The sequence below is a fragment of the Apteryx rowi genome, unplaced genomic scaffold (assembly GCF_003343035.1).
Source record: "Apteryx rowi isolate R43461 unplaced genomic scaffold, aptRow1 scaffold_113, whole genome shotgun sequence".
NCBI lineage: Eukaryota > Metazoa > Chordata > Aves > Apterygiformes > Apterygidae > Apteryx > Apteryx rowi.
In genome coordinates this window covers 443,669-458,959 of record NW_020447342.1, presented here as the reverse complement: position 1 = coordinate 458,959, position 15,291 = coordinate 443,669, and the positions used below count along the sequence as shown (strand labels likewise).

Genomic DNA, 15,291 nt, shown 5'->3' with positions numbered 1-15,291 from the left:
TGATGCCAAAAGTCAGGAGGTGACAGATGGTATAATATGGCATGACAGTTCATACGTGCTTTCACTTTATTGCGTTCCTTTATTGAAAGTGTAATCTTTTTCCCCTCTTCATTACTTCATCCTAYGCTGTTATTTTCTTCTGAGCACTGGAAACCTCTTCTAGTTTATGTTATATAGCTCTTTTCTTTTATTGTTTTATCTAGGCTTTGACGACTGGTAGCATACCTGGTTTCATTGATGTTATTGTGAACCTCAATTCTCCAGCTCTTTTGGATGACAATCTGATATGGCAGGCAAAAACAGCTGGGAAAAGAATAATCTTTTATGGTGATGATACTTGGGTTAAATTGTTTCCGAAGCATTTTGTGGAATATGATGGAACAACATCTTTTTTTGTGTCGGATTTTACAGAGGTGAGAGGCTTTTTATAATCTCAAGTTGAATAACGAGTGTACAAACACATAGCAAAGACTCCTAAGAAAGAATAAATGAATAAAACTATCCTTTTTCTGAAATATGAATCTGACAAATAAACAGAAATTGGATTTKTGTGTGTGTGTATCAGCTGGTATATCAGCTGTGGGAAGTTTGTGGATGATACACTTAATAAAGGACTCATTAACTTTTCCTAAACGGTCACGTGATTTACTCACAAAACTTGTCCCAGTAGGAGATTAGACCACCTGCTTTGTTTAAAAGATCCATATCTGTGTTTCCAGTCTATCACATTTATATTAGTACCGACCATCTTTAAAAGGCCCGGTARTATATAATCTTACTCTCTTAGAGGCATACTTTTTATAGCTATTGTATAGCTTTTCTGGTTGCGAAATGAGTATTGTTTCAATATGTTAGCAAAGAGGAGCATAGAAGGTAGATGAAATAAACTGTAAAAACTCTTGTTCTGGGAATATTAAAAGGGTAAATTGTCTCAGCAATTTTAGTTTGTATTTTGGACCTTAATGACTTGTAAAACCTGAAGTCATTAACCTGCTGCTACTTACGTAAGTATGTTATTACCATGTTTAAGGAAGTAAAGCAAGCCTAACATGGGGAAAGGAAGTCATTTTTACTTGGTTACTCTAATAAAGAACTGCAGAAACTTCAACATGGTGTGGGAAAACGTGAACATGGTCTTTGGTCAGCAGTTTTATAGCTCTCAAGCTCTTTATGCAGTCTTTTTACTTTCTGAAAGATAGTTTGTTAAGTGGAAAGCTTTCATAGTTGTTTAAGTAGTTATATCCAGAGTCAACAAGTTAGTGTTGCATTTGAAATGTTTTAAGTAGTTTTAATATCCAGGGAGAAATATGTATGCAACTAAAAATGGGTTGTCAACCTAAGTAGGAGAACATGCCAGGTAGGGCCTAGATAGCACTGGACCGATCTTTGCTTTCTTGGTATGCGGTCAGTGTTTTTTACTGCAATAAATACAATCCGTTTGTGTTCACACRTTAGCAAAAATTTAAGTTGAAAGAGAAGGAGTTGTTTTTTTCTCCCTGTGCTTGCGAACTCCAAACAGAGGCTGTTCSCTCTACCTTCGTCATGTGAAGTGAAAAATCAGGAGTGTAGAGTACGAAAGTGACTGACGGTATCTTAAAACAGTCTTTTAAAGTATCTGTGGAAGCATCACAATCAAATTTTTCTCTGCTTGTGTGTAATCTGACACTTCATAGGCAGAAGGGAGTGAAATGGGATGAAGAATGTGTTTTGTAAGACAGAATTTTTGACTTTGCTTGGCATTGATCTTTTTTTTTTTTCTTCTAAATYTGTGAGTGATTGTAGTTCTCACCAACTTCTGTGGAACTTTTATGGGTGGTACAATCTAATTTTTCTTTGCTTTTTGTAAAAGGGTTTTTTTTTAGCTTTCAATTGTTTCCCTTTCATTTCTGAGGTTGATGATAATGTTACCAGGCACTTGGACAGAGTGTTAAAGAGAGAAGACTGGGATATCCTAATATTACATTACCTAGGATTGGACCATATTGGTCATATGACTGGACCAAACAGCCCGTTAGTGGGACCGAAGCTTCATGAAATGGATAACATCCTCAAGAAGATTCATATTTCTCTTCTTTCAAAGGTAATATATCGTGTTCTTGGATCAAAATCTGGCATTTGTAGACTAGCATTGTATTTATATTCCTTGAAACCCTTTTTCATGGGTGATAGTTTACTTCTAGACCAAAGTGAGTATTCTGTTCTTTTCCTTCCTTGTCCCTTCTCCAGTTAACAATGTAGTGTAACATTTTTAAAGATTTACTGCTTGACCTTGGTAAAGTCTTTTAACAATCTCTTCYGAATAGTTGTGGGAAATAACCCCCATTGTTGTGTGTGGGGAGTTAGGGTTGGGGGGGAACTGGTGTCCAAATTCTGCTATCATTCATGAATTAAAAYGGTGGTTGGTGTTTTTTCTATTAGTGAAATTCATCTGGAGGAACAAGAGGCATGTATAGCTAATGTTTTTCCTTTAGACAGTTGTGAAGGTGTATCTAGTTCTCAGATACTGAAAAGATTCAAATTGAAATGATTGACTGTTGTAAAAAGCATTTTTCTTATGCTGAATAGAGCACATAAATTGTCAAATCTGAATCTTTTTTTAGAGTTGGAGACTTGGGATGTCACTTCACAAAATAATCTGGATGCTGAAATACCAAGTCCTTACTCCAAGTGGCCTAAAGCTTGTTCTCTGAATGACTGRAATTCAGAATAGCTGCTCAAAAAATTTTAGCATTGTTTTTAGACAGACAGATGGTTTCATACCAGAAGAGAAGATAAAATCCTGCTTGTGAAAGTTAATCTATGTTGTTGCAGTGCTTTTGGCACAGTTTGTTAATATGTTAAACTTTCTGCAAGTTATGTGGAAGAGTTTATCTCGGTTTTAGAATAGAGGAATGATAAAAGCACTTTACTTTTAGATACAGCAGGTACTGGTAATCAGCTGATACTACAAGGACRGGCCTCACTTAGGCCTCTGTTTCTCTATCTTCAGAAAAATAAACATCATTTGACATCAGTCATGTCAAATTTCTACCCTAAAGACACCTGAGACTGGAGAAGAAATTTGAATATAAACTTCTTCTAAAATTTCTCTAGCCTGTGTTTGAATTTAAAGCTCACAGTCTAATATGGAAGCATGTCATTAATTTTTTATTTGCTCTGTTCGTTTAGCCTATTTCCTTTGACTCTACTTATATCCCCTCACTTATAAAAAGATTTATAAATAGGAATATTTTTTAATTCATGTCTAAAAAGTCAAACTGAAGAAACTGTGTGGGGAAAACTTTTCAGTCAATGCTATTGCTCCTGTACTCCTGATTTTCTTGTCACAACATGAGGACCTGTATTTATTCCTTTGATCAGTTTCTTCTGACTGTGTAAATGAGGGTTTTTTTCCTTCTTTTTTTGTCGCGTTTGCTATATAATGATAGGTATGTGTATCTTACTTTTTAAAAAGTAATATTGTTGCATAACACTTCACTGAGGACATCTCTGCTCATCTGCTTTAGATGTTGTGAGCCAATTAAAAAAAAGTGAATTATTTCAAGACCATTCATATATGAATATGATAAAAAATAATGAAAAACTGTGTATATGCATTCTGTTTGCTACAATATTGTAAATTTCTTTCTGTGAATTGCAGGAAGGAGAGTCTTCTCTGCCCAATTTGCTAGTTGTTTGTGGGGATCATGGGATGTCTGAAACAGGTAGTCATGGTGGTTCTTCAGAAGGAGAAGTGCACACACCACTGCTGTTTATCAGCTCTGCTTTTGAAAAGAGAAGTGGTAAGGATCAAAAAATACCCTCCTTAGAATATAGTCCCTTCTCTAATTCATATTAGCTCTAGAGTTGTTGCTGAAAAATATTTTGGGGTACCTCCTCCTAGCATAGCTGGAATTTAACTCACGGTTCATTCTATAGGTGGCTGTCAAGGCTCGTTCTGTGTGACCTGTATGTTGCTTAGTCAGGGTTTGCATCTGTGTCATGCTGAAGCTGAGAGACAATGAGACATGGATAGGATTAGAGTGAAAATCCTGTCTGAAGTGAGCTGTAAGTTTTGTCTTGAGTAGCCAGGCTATTTCCTTGGCCTCCATGCTTCCCTCTCGGAGAGCCAGCATAGAGGAATAAAAACCAATTTCTCCTGCTGCGAGTAACAGCAAAGGGGAGGAATTAGACTTGTGAAATGGTAGGAGATTGCAGTAGTGAAAACATGACTATTGATTGCTAAGTATCTAAGGACAGAATATTGAGGTGAATGTATTTGCTGTATTAGCCAGGCAGTTCATTTTATATCATTAAAATGAGTTTATCTGTTTCTGACACTCACTTTCTACTTGTAGAACATCACTTAAGGCAGTGGGAAAGGAGAGACTGCTCTAGTGGTTTGTAACAGTGTTTAGTCTAACATATATACCTTCTTGGTTAACTGAGCCCACTGAATGAATCAGTGAAGTGTAGTTATAACAGGAGCGAATATTTTCTTCAAATTAGCACTTCTGTCTGCCTTTCAGTCTGCCTTTTGCCTATTTCTGTCTGATTTCTTTGCTTTTAAAGCCTGCCTGCAGAACCTTAGTTTGTTTTTYCTGCTGGAGGTTCCTGCAGCACAGCCAAAGTATGTTTATTTGTCTGTCATTTGTGAAGCTGGTATCCAGCTGAAACACAGAGCATTGCTTTAGGAATCATTGAGCTCTTTTCAGATATAAAAAACAGGCAAAATCAAGAGAACAAAAGCTCCCAGGTAAGTTTTTACTTTATAAATGTCTTACTGGTACTTGTGAACTGCCAGGCTACTTAAGTGTAGATTCTGTAAATGCAATCTCTGTTCATTGTGGTTAGTCTCTGTGTTGGTTTTAAACTAAATGTGCATTTTTACAATAAATATAATGAAGTATATCTAGTCAGCTGTCTTTAGGATCAAGTTTGTGAATTGTAATGATGTCCATGTAAACACCCAGCAGCTTGCTTCTCATTGCTTCAGTAACCACAGCTGTAGTGATTGTTCCTTATAATCCTACTGTAAACAAACTGTACTATGGTCAGTTTGGTAGACCTCAAAGTAGTAATCCTGTGGACATCTGCATTTAGTATGCCATCAGAATATTACTTGTGTAGCCTTCTACAGAGATGCTTCACCCAGGATTGGTTAAATGTATTCGGTAGTTTGGCTTTTTTTTTTTAAACCAAAAGTTAAAGGCAAGTTCAAAACTTTCCTTTAAAAGTGTAAACTGAAAGCTGCTGATATAGAGGTACTCATGCAAAAGGGATTTAGGGATTACAGATGGCATTCTAAGGTATGGGAGTAATCACAGCTAGATGTGAAATGAGAGAACTTCTAATGCTCTTAAAGGGAGCCATGAGAGTAATAGATACTGTGTACAGAATTTTTTCGTGTTCTTAAGTCAAAACACTAAATGCTTAGATTTACGAAGAGAACTAAGTAAAAGCATAATTGAAAAAACACTACTATGTAACTAGTAAGGTACGCAAAGAAACTATAACAACTTTTCTTGGAATGGCAATCTTAAATAAACTGTTACTTAGGTGAGTGAAAATTATTCATGTGTGTAGGTGTCTGTGGGACTAGGGACTATCCTGCTTACTGCAGTAAGCTAATGAGATCCTGTACAGAACTCGTTTAAAATAACTGGTTTAACCAAATGGAACTCCAGAAATTGGATTTGGATCTTTTACCTGATAYGTAGTTCTGTTTGCCTTTCAGGATGCAGGCTGCAACTTGATGGTGGTCTCCTGGACCATCTCTTTTCCTATTTGTACTTGTATAACATTCATGTTGCACTTACAATAATTGCTAGCATTGGAGAGTGGTACTTCCTGAGAACTGAATAAATTCTAGTTTTGCAACAGCTGAGGACAGCAAATTAAAAAGATCACAGAACTCTCTTTGTATCAATTGGAATATCTTGTCTAAGACATACAAACAAATTTTGAAAACAATGAGGTGGCCAGCTCTGTCTATGGAACTAGAACGGTCCTGTAATTGAATTTTTTTTTTTTTTTTTTTGGATTTTAGGTCCTCTAACCCAACCCAAACTGGTGCAGCAGACTGATTTAGCTACCACACTGGCAGTAGGTCTTGGTCTACCAATTTCAAGAAACAGTGTTGGGAACCTTATATTGCCGGTTGTGGGAGACAAGACAATGAGAGAACAACTACGCTTCTTGCACTTAAATGGGTTCCAACTTAGCAGACTGCTGCAAGAGAATACACCAGCATATGAAAAAGGTAAATCAGCTAAAAAAATAAACTAAATATACTAGAGGATATTTACCTACTAATACGAGATTGTTTTTAATATGGTTTGGGCTTTTAGGTTCAAAAGTATAGCACAATACTGCAAATTAGCCACTCAGTTGAAACTGGTGCTCAGAGAAATGACACCGATTTTACTCTTTACTGTTATCTACTCTGGTACACTGCATCTGAACGAAGATTTCTAAGGGCCAGCACTGCTGCTGATAGACAAAAGAATAGAAGTAACGATGAAACAGTAAGACTGTAAAAGAACTGCCARTATAGTTATGCTAAGTCCTTTCATGTCTGTTATTTATGGGACACTGATTCTGAAAGCTGTTTGGAACCTGGCACAATGGAATGAATTTTCTGGGTTAGAAAAGTTTAGATAACACTGAAAATTATTTAGGATAAGCTTATCTTTTTATTTCACTGGTATGCGTGAATTTACTTAGAGAACTGGAAAGTTTCATATTAAAATACACATAGATGTGMACCTGTGTATTTGTAGGTGTTTAGAGGAAAGAATAAAAGACATGAGGGAAGTTGGTCTGCCCTATCAAAATGTAGCATTTGTTTAAGATGCGTGATACAGACTATAACATAAATACCCAAACTAATGTGATAATTATATGTTAAAAAAAAAAAAAGAGGAAATAGTCAGAGGGTGAAGGTTAATATTTTACCATGGACAGCAGAAGATGATGTTGTCTTTAAATGGTTGTGAAGCTTGAAGTCCTTGTCACTTCAGTGATTCATCGGATTAGAAGTCGAGTAACTGGAGGGGAATGCAAAGTTGTGTTACAGCGATGAGTAATTAAAGTGAATAACAATGTTAACTTTAGCAAGATGATCAGTGTAGGTCAAGAATTAATTATCTTTCAACATCATGGCTGCTAATTTTAATTAAACCCTGTCTGGGAGTCTAACAAAAAAGTGCTGCTTACAGTAGGGAGATGTTAATAGTAGGGCCCATACTCCATCTATTCTGTTTTTTTGCTACACAGATTCCTCACTTGACACAAACAGGTAATGCCTCTTGTTGGTGCAGTTTAGGATATGGCTGTATTATTGAAAGTTCCAACATCAAGCACCATCTGACAGTATTTCTGCAAGTGCTGTCCAAACAGACTGAAGCTTCTCCAATAATGAATTTTCAGCTGATTTTTGTGCAGGAGCAGCTTAATTTCAACTTCTGGCTTTCATCTGAGAAGTGAAATCAAAATTGCTCAGGGTGGAAGTGCATAGAAATTTTGTGCTACTTGTTACTGTGAACTGCKGTTAGAGGTCCTACACTTCCAGAAAGGGGTTGGAGGGTAAAGCATCCGTGATGAACTTCTCTCCTGTCAGTAATAGAGAGTCTCGGTAAGATGGAACCAGATCCAAGTCATTGTGGGTTTTTTGGAGAGTCTTTAGCTGAATTTTCCTTGTTGCTGTACTAATCCCTGTTGTTCTTTGAGTGTTCTAGGTGTGTAAAGTTGTACCTTAATATGTACCATAGGAAACTTTGGTCAGGATCATTAAGATTAGCATGGAAGAACAGATGTCTTGCTGTTTGYTTAGTGTTAAGTCTCATTGCTGTGGATACTTCAAGTGCTAGAAGTACTAAAGGAAATATCACTATGTCAGTGACTAGTGTTGCATGTAGTTTAAAAGCATGGATGAATGGCCCTTTACTTTGGGGGACTTCCAGGTGAGGATAAATACCCTCCTACCTATCACACTTAGAGACACATGCACATGTATGCATATCTTTCATGATTCCTGTAGGAAAAGGAATATCTTGCAATAAAGTTATTAGATTCAATAATTAGGTTCATTCTGAGGAAGGACAAACAGGGAAGGCAAGGAGGCAAAGTAGCCCTTTGTATGAGAGAGCAGTGGGAATGCGTGGAGCTCTGCCTGGGGATGGATAGTGAGCCAGCTGAGAATTTATGGGTAAGGATTAGTGGCAGACCAACATGGGTGATGTTGTTGTGGGTGTCCGCTACAGACTGCCAGATCAGGAAGAAGTATTAGATGAAGCCTTCTTCAGACAAATGTAAGAAGCTTCTCATTTGCAGGCCCTGATCCTCATGGGGGACTGTAGCCACCCTGATATCGGCTGGAGGGTTGACACAGCAGGGCATAAGCTGATGAGGAGAGGTGGCTCTGCTGGACCTGATTCTTACAAACAAAGAAGAATTAGTTGGGCATGTGAAGGTTGGGGGTAGTCTTGGCTGCAGTGACTGTGAGATCGTGGAGTTCAGGATCTTGAGAAGGGGAAGCAAGGCAAAAAGCAGGATCACAATTCTGGACTTTAGAAGAGCAGACTTTGTTCTGTTCAGCTTGGGAGTATTTCCTGGCGTACRGTCCTGGAGAGAAGAGGGTTCCAGGAGAGCTGACTAATTTTTTCTAGGATCACTTCTGCCAAGCTCAGAAACAGTTCATCCCCACATCCAGGAAATCAAGCAAAGGTGTTGGGAGGCCTTCATGAATGACCAAGGAGCTCCTAACTGAAGTCAGATGTAAAAAGGAAGCATACAAGAAGTATGGAGGAACTAAAAGAAAGTATACAAGAAGTGGAAGCAGGGACAGGTGACCCATTAGGAATATAGATGCTGTCCAAACATGCAGGAAGGGGGTTAGGAAAGCTAGAGACCATCTGGAATTGACAATGGCAAAGGATATAAAGAGAAACAAGAAGTGCTTGCACAGGTATATTTGCACCAAAAGGAAGACTGGGGAAAATGTGGGCCTGCTGCTGAATGAAACAGGGGACTTGATGGCAAAGGACACAGAAAAGACCAAGGTACTCGATGCCTTCTTCGCCTCAGTCTGTGCTGGTAAGACCAGCTTGCAGGAATCCCAGGCCCCTGAAACCACTGGGAAAGTCCGGAGCAGTGAAGACTTACCCTAAGGGGAGGAGGATCAGGTTAGGGAACGTTTAAACAAATTGAATATGCACAGTTCTGTGGGACCTGATGGGATACAGCCCCAAGTGCTGAGGGAGCCAGGCAATGTCATTGCAATGCYACATTTGGTAATACTCAAGAGGTCGTGGTGATCAGGGGAGGTTCCTGAGGACTGGAAAGAAGCAAATGTCACTCCTGTCTTCAAGAATGGCGAGAAGGAGGATCTGAGGAACTACAAGCTGGTCAGCCTCATCTCAGTCCCTGGAAAGGTGATGGAACAAATCCACCTGCAAACCATTTCCAAGCGTATGAAGGACAAGAAGGTGATTGGGTGTAGTCAGCATGGATTTGTGAAGGGGAAACATGCCTGACCACCCTGATAGCCTTCTATGAGGAGATGGCTGGTTTGGTGGATGAGGGGAGAGCAGTGRTTTGTCTTTTCAAAAGCATTGCTAATATCACTGTATCCCATAACATCTTCATAGACAAGCTGATGAAGTAYGAGGTAGAGAAATGGAAAGTAAGGTAGACCAAAAACTGCCTGAACTGCTGGGCTTAAAGGGTTGTGATGAGCTGCATGAAGTTCATCTGGAGGCCAGTTGCTAGTGGTATCCTGCAGGGGTTAACACTGGGGCCAGTACTATTTAATATCTTCATTAATGACCTGGATGATTAGAGAGAGTGCACCCTCAGCGAGTCTGTGCACAGTGCAAAACTGGGAGGACTGATTGATACACAGGTGGTTGTGCTGCTGTTCAGAGAGATGTCGACAAGCTGAAGAAATAGGCAAACAGGAACTTCATGAGGTCCGACAAAGGGAAATGCAAAGTCCCGCCCTGGGGAGGAATAACTCCAGACACTAGGACTTGGGACTGACCGTCTGAAAAGTGTTTCTTCAGAGAAGAACCTGGGGATCCTGATGGACACCAAGTTGATCATCAGCCAGAAATGTGCCCTCATGGCAAAGACGACCAACAGCATCCCGGGCTGCATTAGGAAGACTCTTTTCAGCTGTCAGTCCTGTGCTTCTCCTCAGCACTGATGAGGGCACATATGGGATGCTCAGTCCAGTGCTGGGCTCCCCAGTACATGAGAGATATGGACATACTGGAGCAAGTCCAGTGAAGGGTCACAAAGATGAATAAGGGACTGGAGCACCTCTCAGTCAAGGAGAGGCTGAGTGAGCTGGGACTATTTATCTTGGAAAGAGAAGGCTCGGGGGGGGATCTTATCAATGTGTGTAAATACCTGAGGGGGACAGGTATAAAAAGATGGAGTCAGACTCTTCCCAGTGGTGTCCAGTGAAAGGACAAGAGGCAATGGGCACAAACTGAAACATAGGACGTTACATTTAAGTCTTTCAAGAAAAACCTTTTTTTACTGTGAGRGTGACTGAGCACTGGAACAGGTTGCCCAGAGAGATTGTGGAGTCTCTGTGCTTGGAGATATTCTAAACCCTGCTGGATATAGCTCTGGGCAACTTGCCCTAATTGACTGTGCTCTGATTAGAGGAGATGGACTAGAAGATCTCCAAAAGTTCATTCCAATTGTATCCATTCTCTGGTTCTGCAAATGATGTATCTTTCATATTCCAGCATTATAACTGGAAACATTTTTCTCCAAAGTCTCCTTTTGAGATAGAGTATCTAAATAAGAGCTTTTGTTTACTAGTTTTTCAATTTTATGAGTATTTGAAAATCTAAATGTAGGTCAACAGTATTTCTGCCAGTGAAAGATACTTTCAGGGCTCCAGTATTACTTTCTTTTCTTGATATCTATAGGATGTATTTCTTGGAAAATTTTAAGTCTGAGAGATAGGTGCTCAGACAGAATTTCCTATGCTTGTCTGAGAAAACTTTTTGCATGTCAAGTAAGTGCTATGTCAGCGATAGGCTATAATCCTTGTATGTTGAATTAGAGGCCTTTGGTTCTTATTTGTTGTTCATCTGGATACTCATCAGACCTGTGCTGACAATTCTTGGGCCATACCAGTAATATGAATTCTACAGACAAGGTGTGCTATCTTTTTTTTTGAAGGGAAAAAGAAACAGAAAATAACAAGATACCTCACTCACATTTGCTGAATGCAAGCTGAAGCTTTCTAATGTTGATTTTTGCCTATTAACAGTTCTGGTGGATCATATAATCTCAACTGAATGCTAAGAAAAATGCGTAAGACTGGAACTTAAGTTTGAAGTGACAGATACTTACAGGGATAGCCTAAGTTGCTGCTTTTTTTTTCTTTTTAAACTCTTCAGATCAAAAGGTATGGAATGTGCTCTTCTGAAGGGGAAATCATGGAATTCCTGAAAAGAGTGTTGTAATTAGATTGCACAGATATAGAGCACCAGCTATTAATACCTTGAATATGATGATTGAGTCATGGGGAGAAAAGATTCACCCATTGTAAGTTATAGCATAATCTATACTTTAATTTTTGGTGCAATGTTCTTATTTTTTTAATGCAAAAAGTTGGAAGTCAGATGTCAATTGAAATGAATCACATCAGGTGGGAAGGCAGAATGGCCTTACATGATCTTTGATGAAGAAACTTTGGAGTTGCTTGAGTTCAGCCAATCTGATATTAAGAACAAACTGGAACAGTGCACACAAATATCTTGGTCTTCACTTGTATATTAAGTATGCACATTAGTGAAGAACAGAGTGGAGGCAGCTCAGGAACTTTTGTTTTTTTTAACCTTTGCTCATATAAAAGTTAGGGGGATGCTTTTCAAACTGCAAGATGTTATGAGACACATTCTTGCAGCATTTCATAAGGCTTGGGTTTTGAGGGGCAAAGGAATCTTCAAGGTTAAATCTATCTCCAGGTAAATTAAAGTTTAAATAAGAAACCTGAAGCTGGACTAAGGGTTTAATTATTTCAAGGAAAAGAGACTAATAAATACTGATATGGGGCATTAGGTTTTCTTTTTGTTAGAGAAGAACACATGCAGCTAAAAGAAAGTCTGGAAATGGAGAATAAAATAATAAAAACATGTCAAAAATGAAGAAGCTGAAGGAAGAAGTACCTGGACACACAGCTGGGGGTTGTGAATGACCTCTTACCTCAATGTAAGGAAGGCAGCTGTAGGCAGCTAGTTATGATTCCTTCTGTTTTGAACTTATGAACATTCGTCTGAACGCTAAGTTAGGACTGTTTCTTTAAAAGGCAATTTTACAGTAGAATGAAAAGCCACACTTGAGAGCAAGTTGAATGTTGTTATAAAAATGAATGTCCACTTTTCAGTTTGGAACTAATCTTCATTAGATGCATGCGTTAAAGAAATTCATTTGCTTGTTTCTGACAGATTTATATACTGAAACTGAAGAAGCCGCTTTCACATTGTCCAATTTTTCCTCATATTTATCCAGTTTTTAAGTGACTGCTGGTTGTGACTGGAACTAAATGAACTTGTTATCAACCAGATGCTAGAAGCATAGCCATTTGCCTTTTTATAGCATGGGAGGGAAGCTGAAGCAGAAAATGCTAATGTAATGCTATGCAAATTATCCATTCTCTGTGCTTGGGAAACCTCCTGTAGCTGGGCAAGCTCGTTTTAGATTTGGCCTCCAGTCTAACTTCTTTTGTGAGTACGCTGTGTAGGAATGTTGGGCAAACGTGTCCCAAAGGGCCTCTTCAACAACACAGAGTCTATGACCCTCCTCATTTTGCACTGACTGCTTACAAATGTTACAAAACATTGGAGTTCTCAAAGGAAATTTGGTAACCCCTTTCCCTCATTCCGGTCTGTGAGATCTTTAAATTGTTCCTGTGTTCTACCTCAAAGAAGTAAATGTGTGTTTGATTACCACAGTCATCTTTCACACCATGGACAAGATGGTTTTAGTGGGCAGTGGATGGAAAAAGGCAGGTAAGAATGAAATAAAAATTCTTAAGGGAATGAAAAGGGACACTGAGTGAGAGGTGTAAACAGGAGCAGAAGATGAGGAAGGAATTTGCTTAGATTTCAAGATATAACTTGAAATAAAGTTTTGATGTTCTGTGTCATTAAATAGTCGTGCATGATCTTGGAGTTTGATTAAAGTTCTATTTAGATTATCCTTTCTGGATTTCCTCAAAAATATGAATATTTAACTCAATTTCAGATATGCTAGAAAAGGAACTTTCTAGGGAATTAATTGTCCAAAGAGCTATAACAGGGTAGTGAAAGCCTCTACGTACACTGGCAGCTATCTTGATATACATGTATTTGCTGCTAGTCAGGTTGTACCTTCCAACAGAGATCTGTAAGCCTCCTATGCAGTAGGATCAGCATGTTTGGGAATATGTTATAAATTTGGGAAGAGAAAAATTGGCATTCTTATTTAAACATTCCCTTCTAATGGATGTGATGATTTCAGCCTGTAGTAGATCACTAGGAGTCTTGTAGGGCTAAGGAATTTACAGTGCAGAAAAACATTTCTTTCATAACTGTAYGAGCATTGTGAACGGGAATACTTCATTTGCCTGAAGAACTTGCAATAAAATTAAAAATACCTGGATTGTTTCTCAAGTGAACAATACAGTATTCATTGCAAACAGCCTAGAATACTCTTGGCTCAAGACAGAGGAAAGATGATTATCCATTTTCCTCATAAAGAGTAGAGCCACAAATTAAATGATTTGCCAGAGGCTGTTATTTTCTGGACCATGATTTATGCTAAAAATCTGCGCTGTATGTCTAGGATGAAGCATATTTACATGAGATAAGACAGTGAATATTTACTCAGTGAAAAGTGGAACCTAGTGTTTGTCTCTTGGTGTCAGTGCTCAGGAGCAGTTCCCTTTCCACATTTATTTAATCAGGAACCTTAATCAAATCTGCATTTTTCACATGAGAATATTTCCGAGACATGGGCAACAGATATGTGATTGACCTGGAGCTTGTTCTTTTCTGAGTGTTTTTCTTTTTTTCCTTTAGGTTAGAATTCTTTTGGATGTGGCGAGGCCGCCATGAAATCGCATTCTGCCACAGGCTTGCTCATATAAGTTGATGGCAGCATCATTTTTTCTCTCTCTTTTTTTTATTTAAACCAAGCTAGCCTATGGGCAATTTTCATACAATAGTATACTTACCAAGTTTCACTGTGGCTGATTGTCACTGGCTGCATAGTCCAGATGCCTGAAGCCAGACTGCATTTCAGCTGTTAACCATTAGTGCTTCTATATCTGGCATCTTGTGTATTTCACTTTATGTTACCAGCTAATTTTCATTAGCTTTGCAGCAAAAGTAATTAGGGTTCCTAATATGGCGAGTTTATATCCTTTGATGTTTTCTCCAGAGATCAGTTATTTGATGATTTCCCACTTGACTTGCACAAGCTGGCCTGGATAATGAGCGTCTCCAGTGGAAAGCATAAATTTTGTCAGCATTTAAAGCATTTGAATAAGTTCATCTTGGAAATCTTTTGTAAAAGTAAACATACTTTAATATGGTTATCATTTTCTAGAGGCTTTCACTTTTTGTCTGATAAGGAATTAATTGCTTTTATTCTGAGTGACTGGCTTATTATGGTCTTACTACATGAAGATACTGTACCTTTGTAAGTATGAAAAGGTTTCAACCTCCGTAGCAAGCTTTTTTATATTATACAAGCAAATGTAGAAGTATAATCAAATCTCTAATTGTCCTCCTTTGTTCGTGGATCCTCTTATTTGTTTTTTTTGTTTGTTTGTTTATTTTTCCCTTTACTAGATCCTGGATATGAGCATTTTAAGATAGCAGAAAAGTCCCATGGTAATTGGATCAAGCTGTACTTAGACGGGAATAATTCAGAAATACTCTTAAATCTTGGCAAAAAAGTCCTGAAGCAATATTTGGAGGCCCTGAAGACTCTGAGTTCTTCACTAAGCAAACAAGTGGCACAATATGACATGTATTCAATGTTGGTGGGGACTGTGATCGTTTTGGAGGTATGAAGATACATCTTTCTGTGAAAAAGATAAGAGCACAAACATGAAGTTTTCTCATGTTTGAATACTTAGTGTATACTCTTACCAGTCTGCAGGATTGCTGAGTATGAACGCTTTTAGGGTTGGCTGACTTTCTGCTTGAAAGAGGATAATGTTCTTTTTAATGTATAACTTAGCTTGTAAAGGGAGCTTTTGATATAAGCTACTTATGTTTTGGTGGAACTATTTATAGT

At 38.4% G+C, this 15,291-nt stretch overlaps 1 protein-coding gene across 20 annotated transcripts in view; it reads left to right on the top strand.

The window, feature by feature from the left end:
* Positions 1-15,291, top strand: part of PIGG (phosphatidylinositol glycan anchor biosynthesis class G) — a 101,887-nt gene that overhangs the window by 4,725 nt on the left and 81,871 nt on the right. For 15 of the 20 annotated variants that reach the window (XR_003255524.1, XR_003255517.1, XR_003255519.1 and 12 more), the window contains 5 exons: positions 204-413; positions 1,892-2,080; positions 3,641-3,782; positions 6,029-6,241; positions 14,841-15,058. Coding sequence is in view for 13 of the 20 variants with exons in the window: in XM_026077958.1 (XP_025933743.1) it covers positions 204-413; positions 1,892-2,080; positions 3,641-3,782; positions 6,029-6,241; positions 14,841-15,058 (972 nt within the window). In the remaining 7 variants the exon portion in view is untranslated. Of the gene's footprint in view, positions 1-203; positions 414-1,891; positions 2,081-3,640; positions 3,783-6,028; positions 6,242-7,257; positions 7,363-11,402; positions 11,713-14,840; positions 15,059-15,291 lie in introns of those variants that run through there. The other 5 variants (XR_003255530.1, XM_026078094.1, XM_026078084.1 and 2 more) reach the window with 4 other exon arrangements.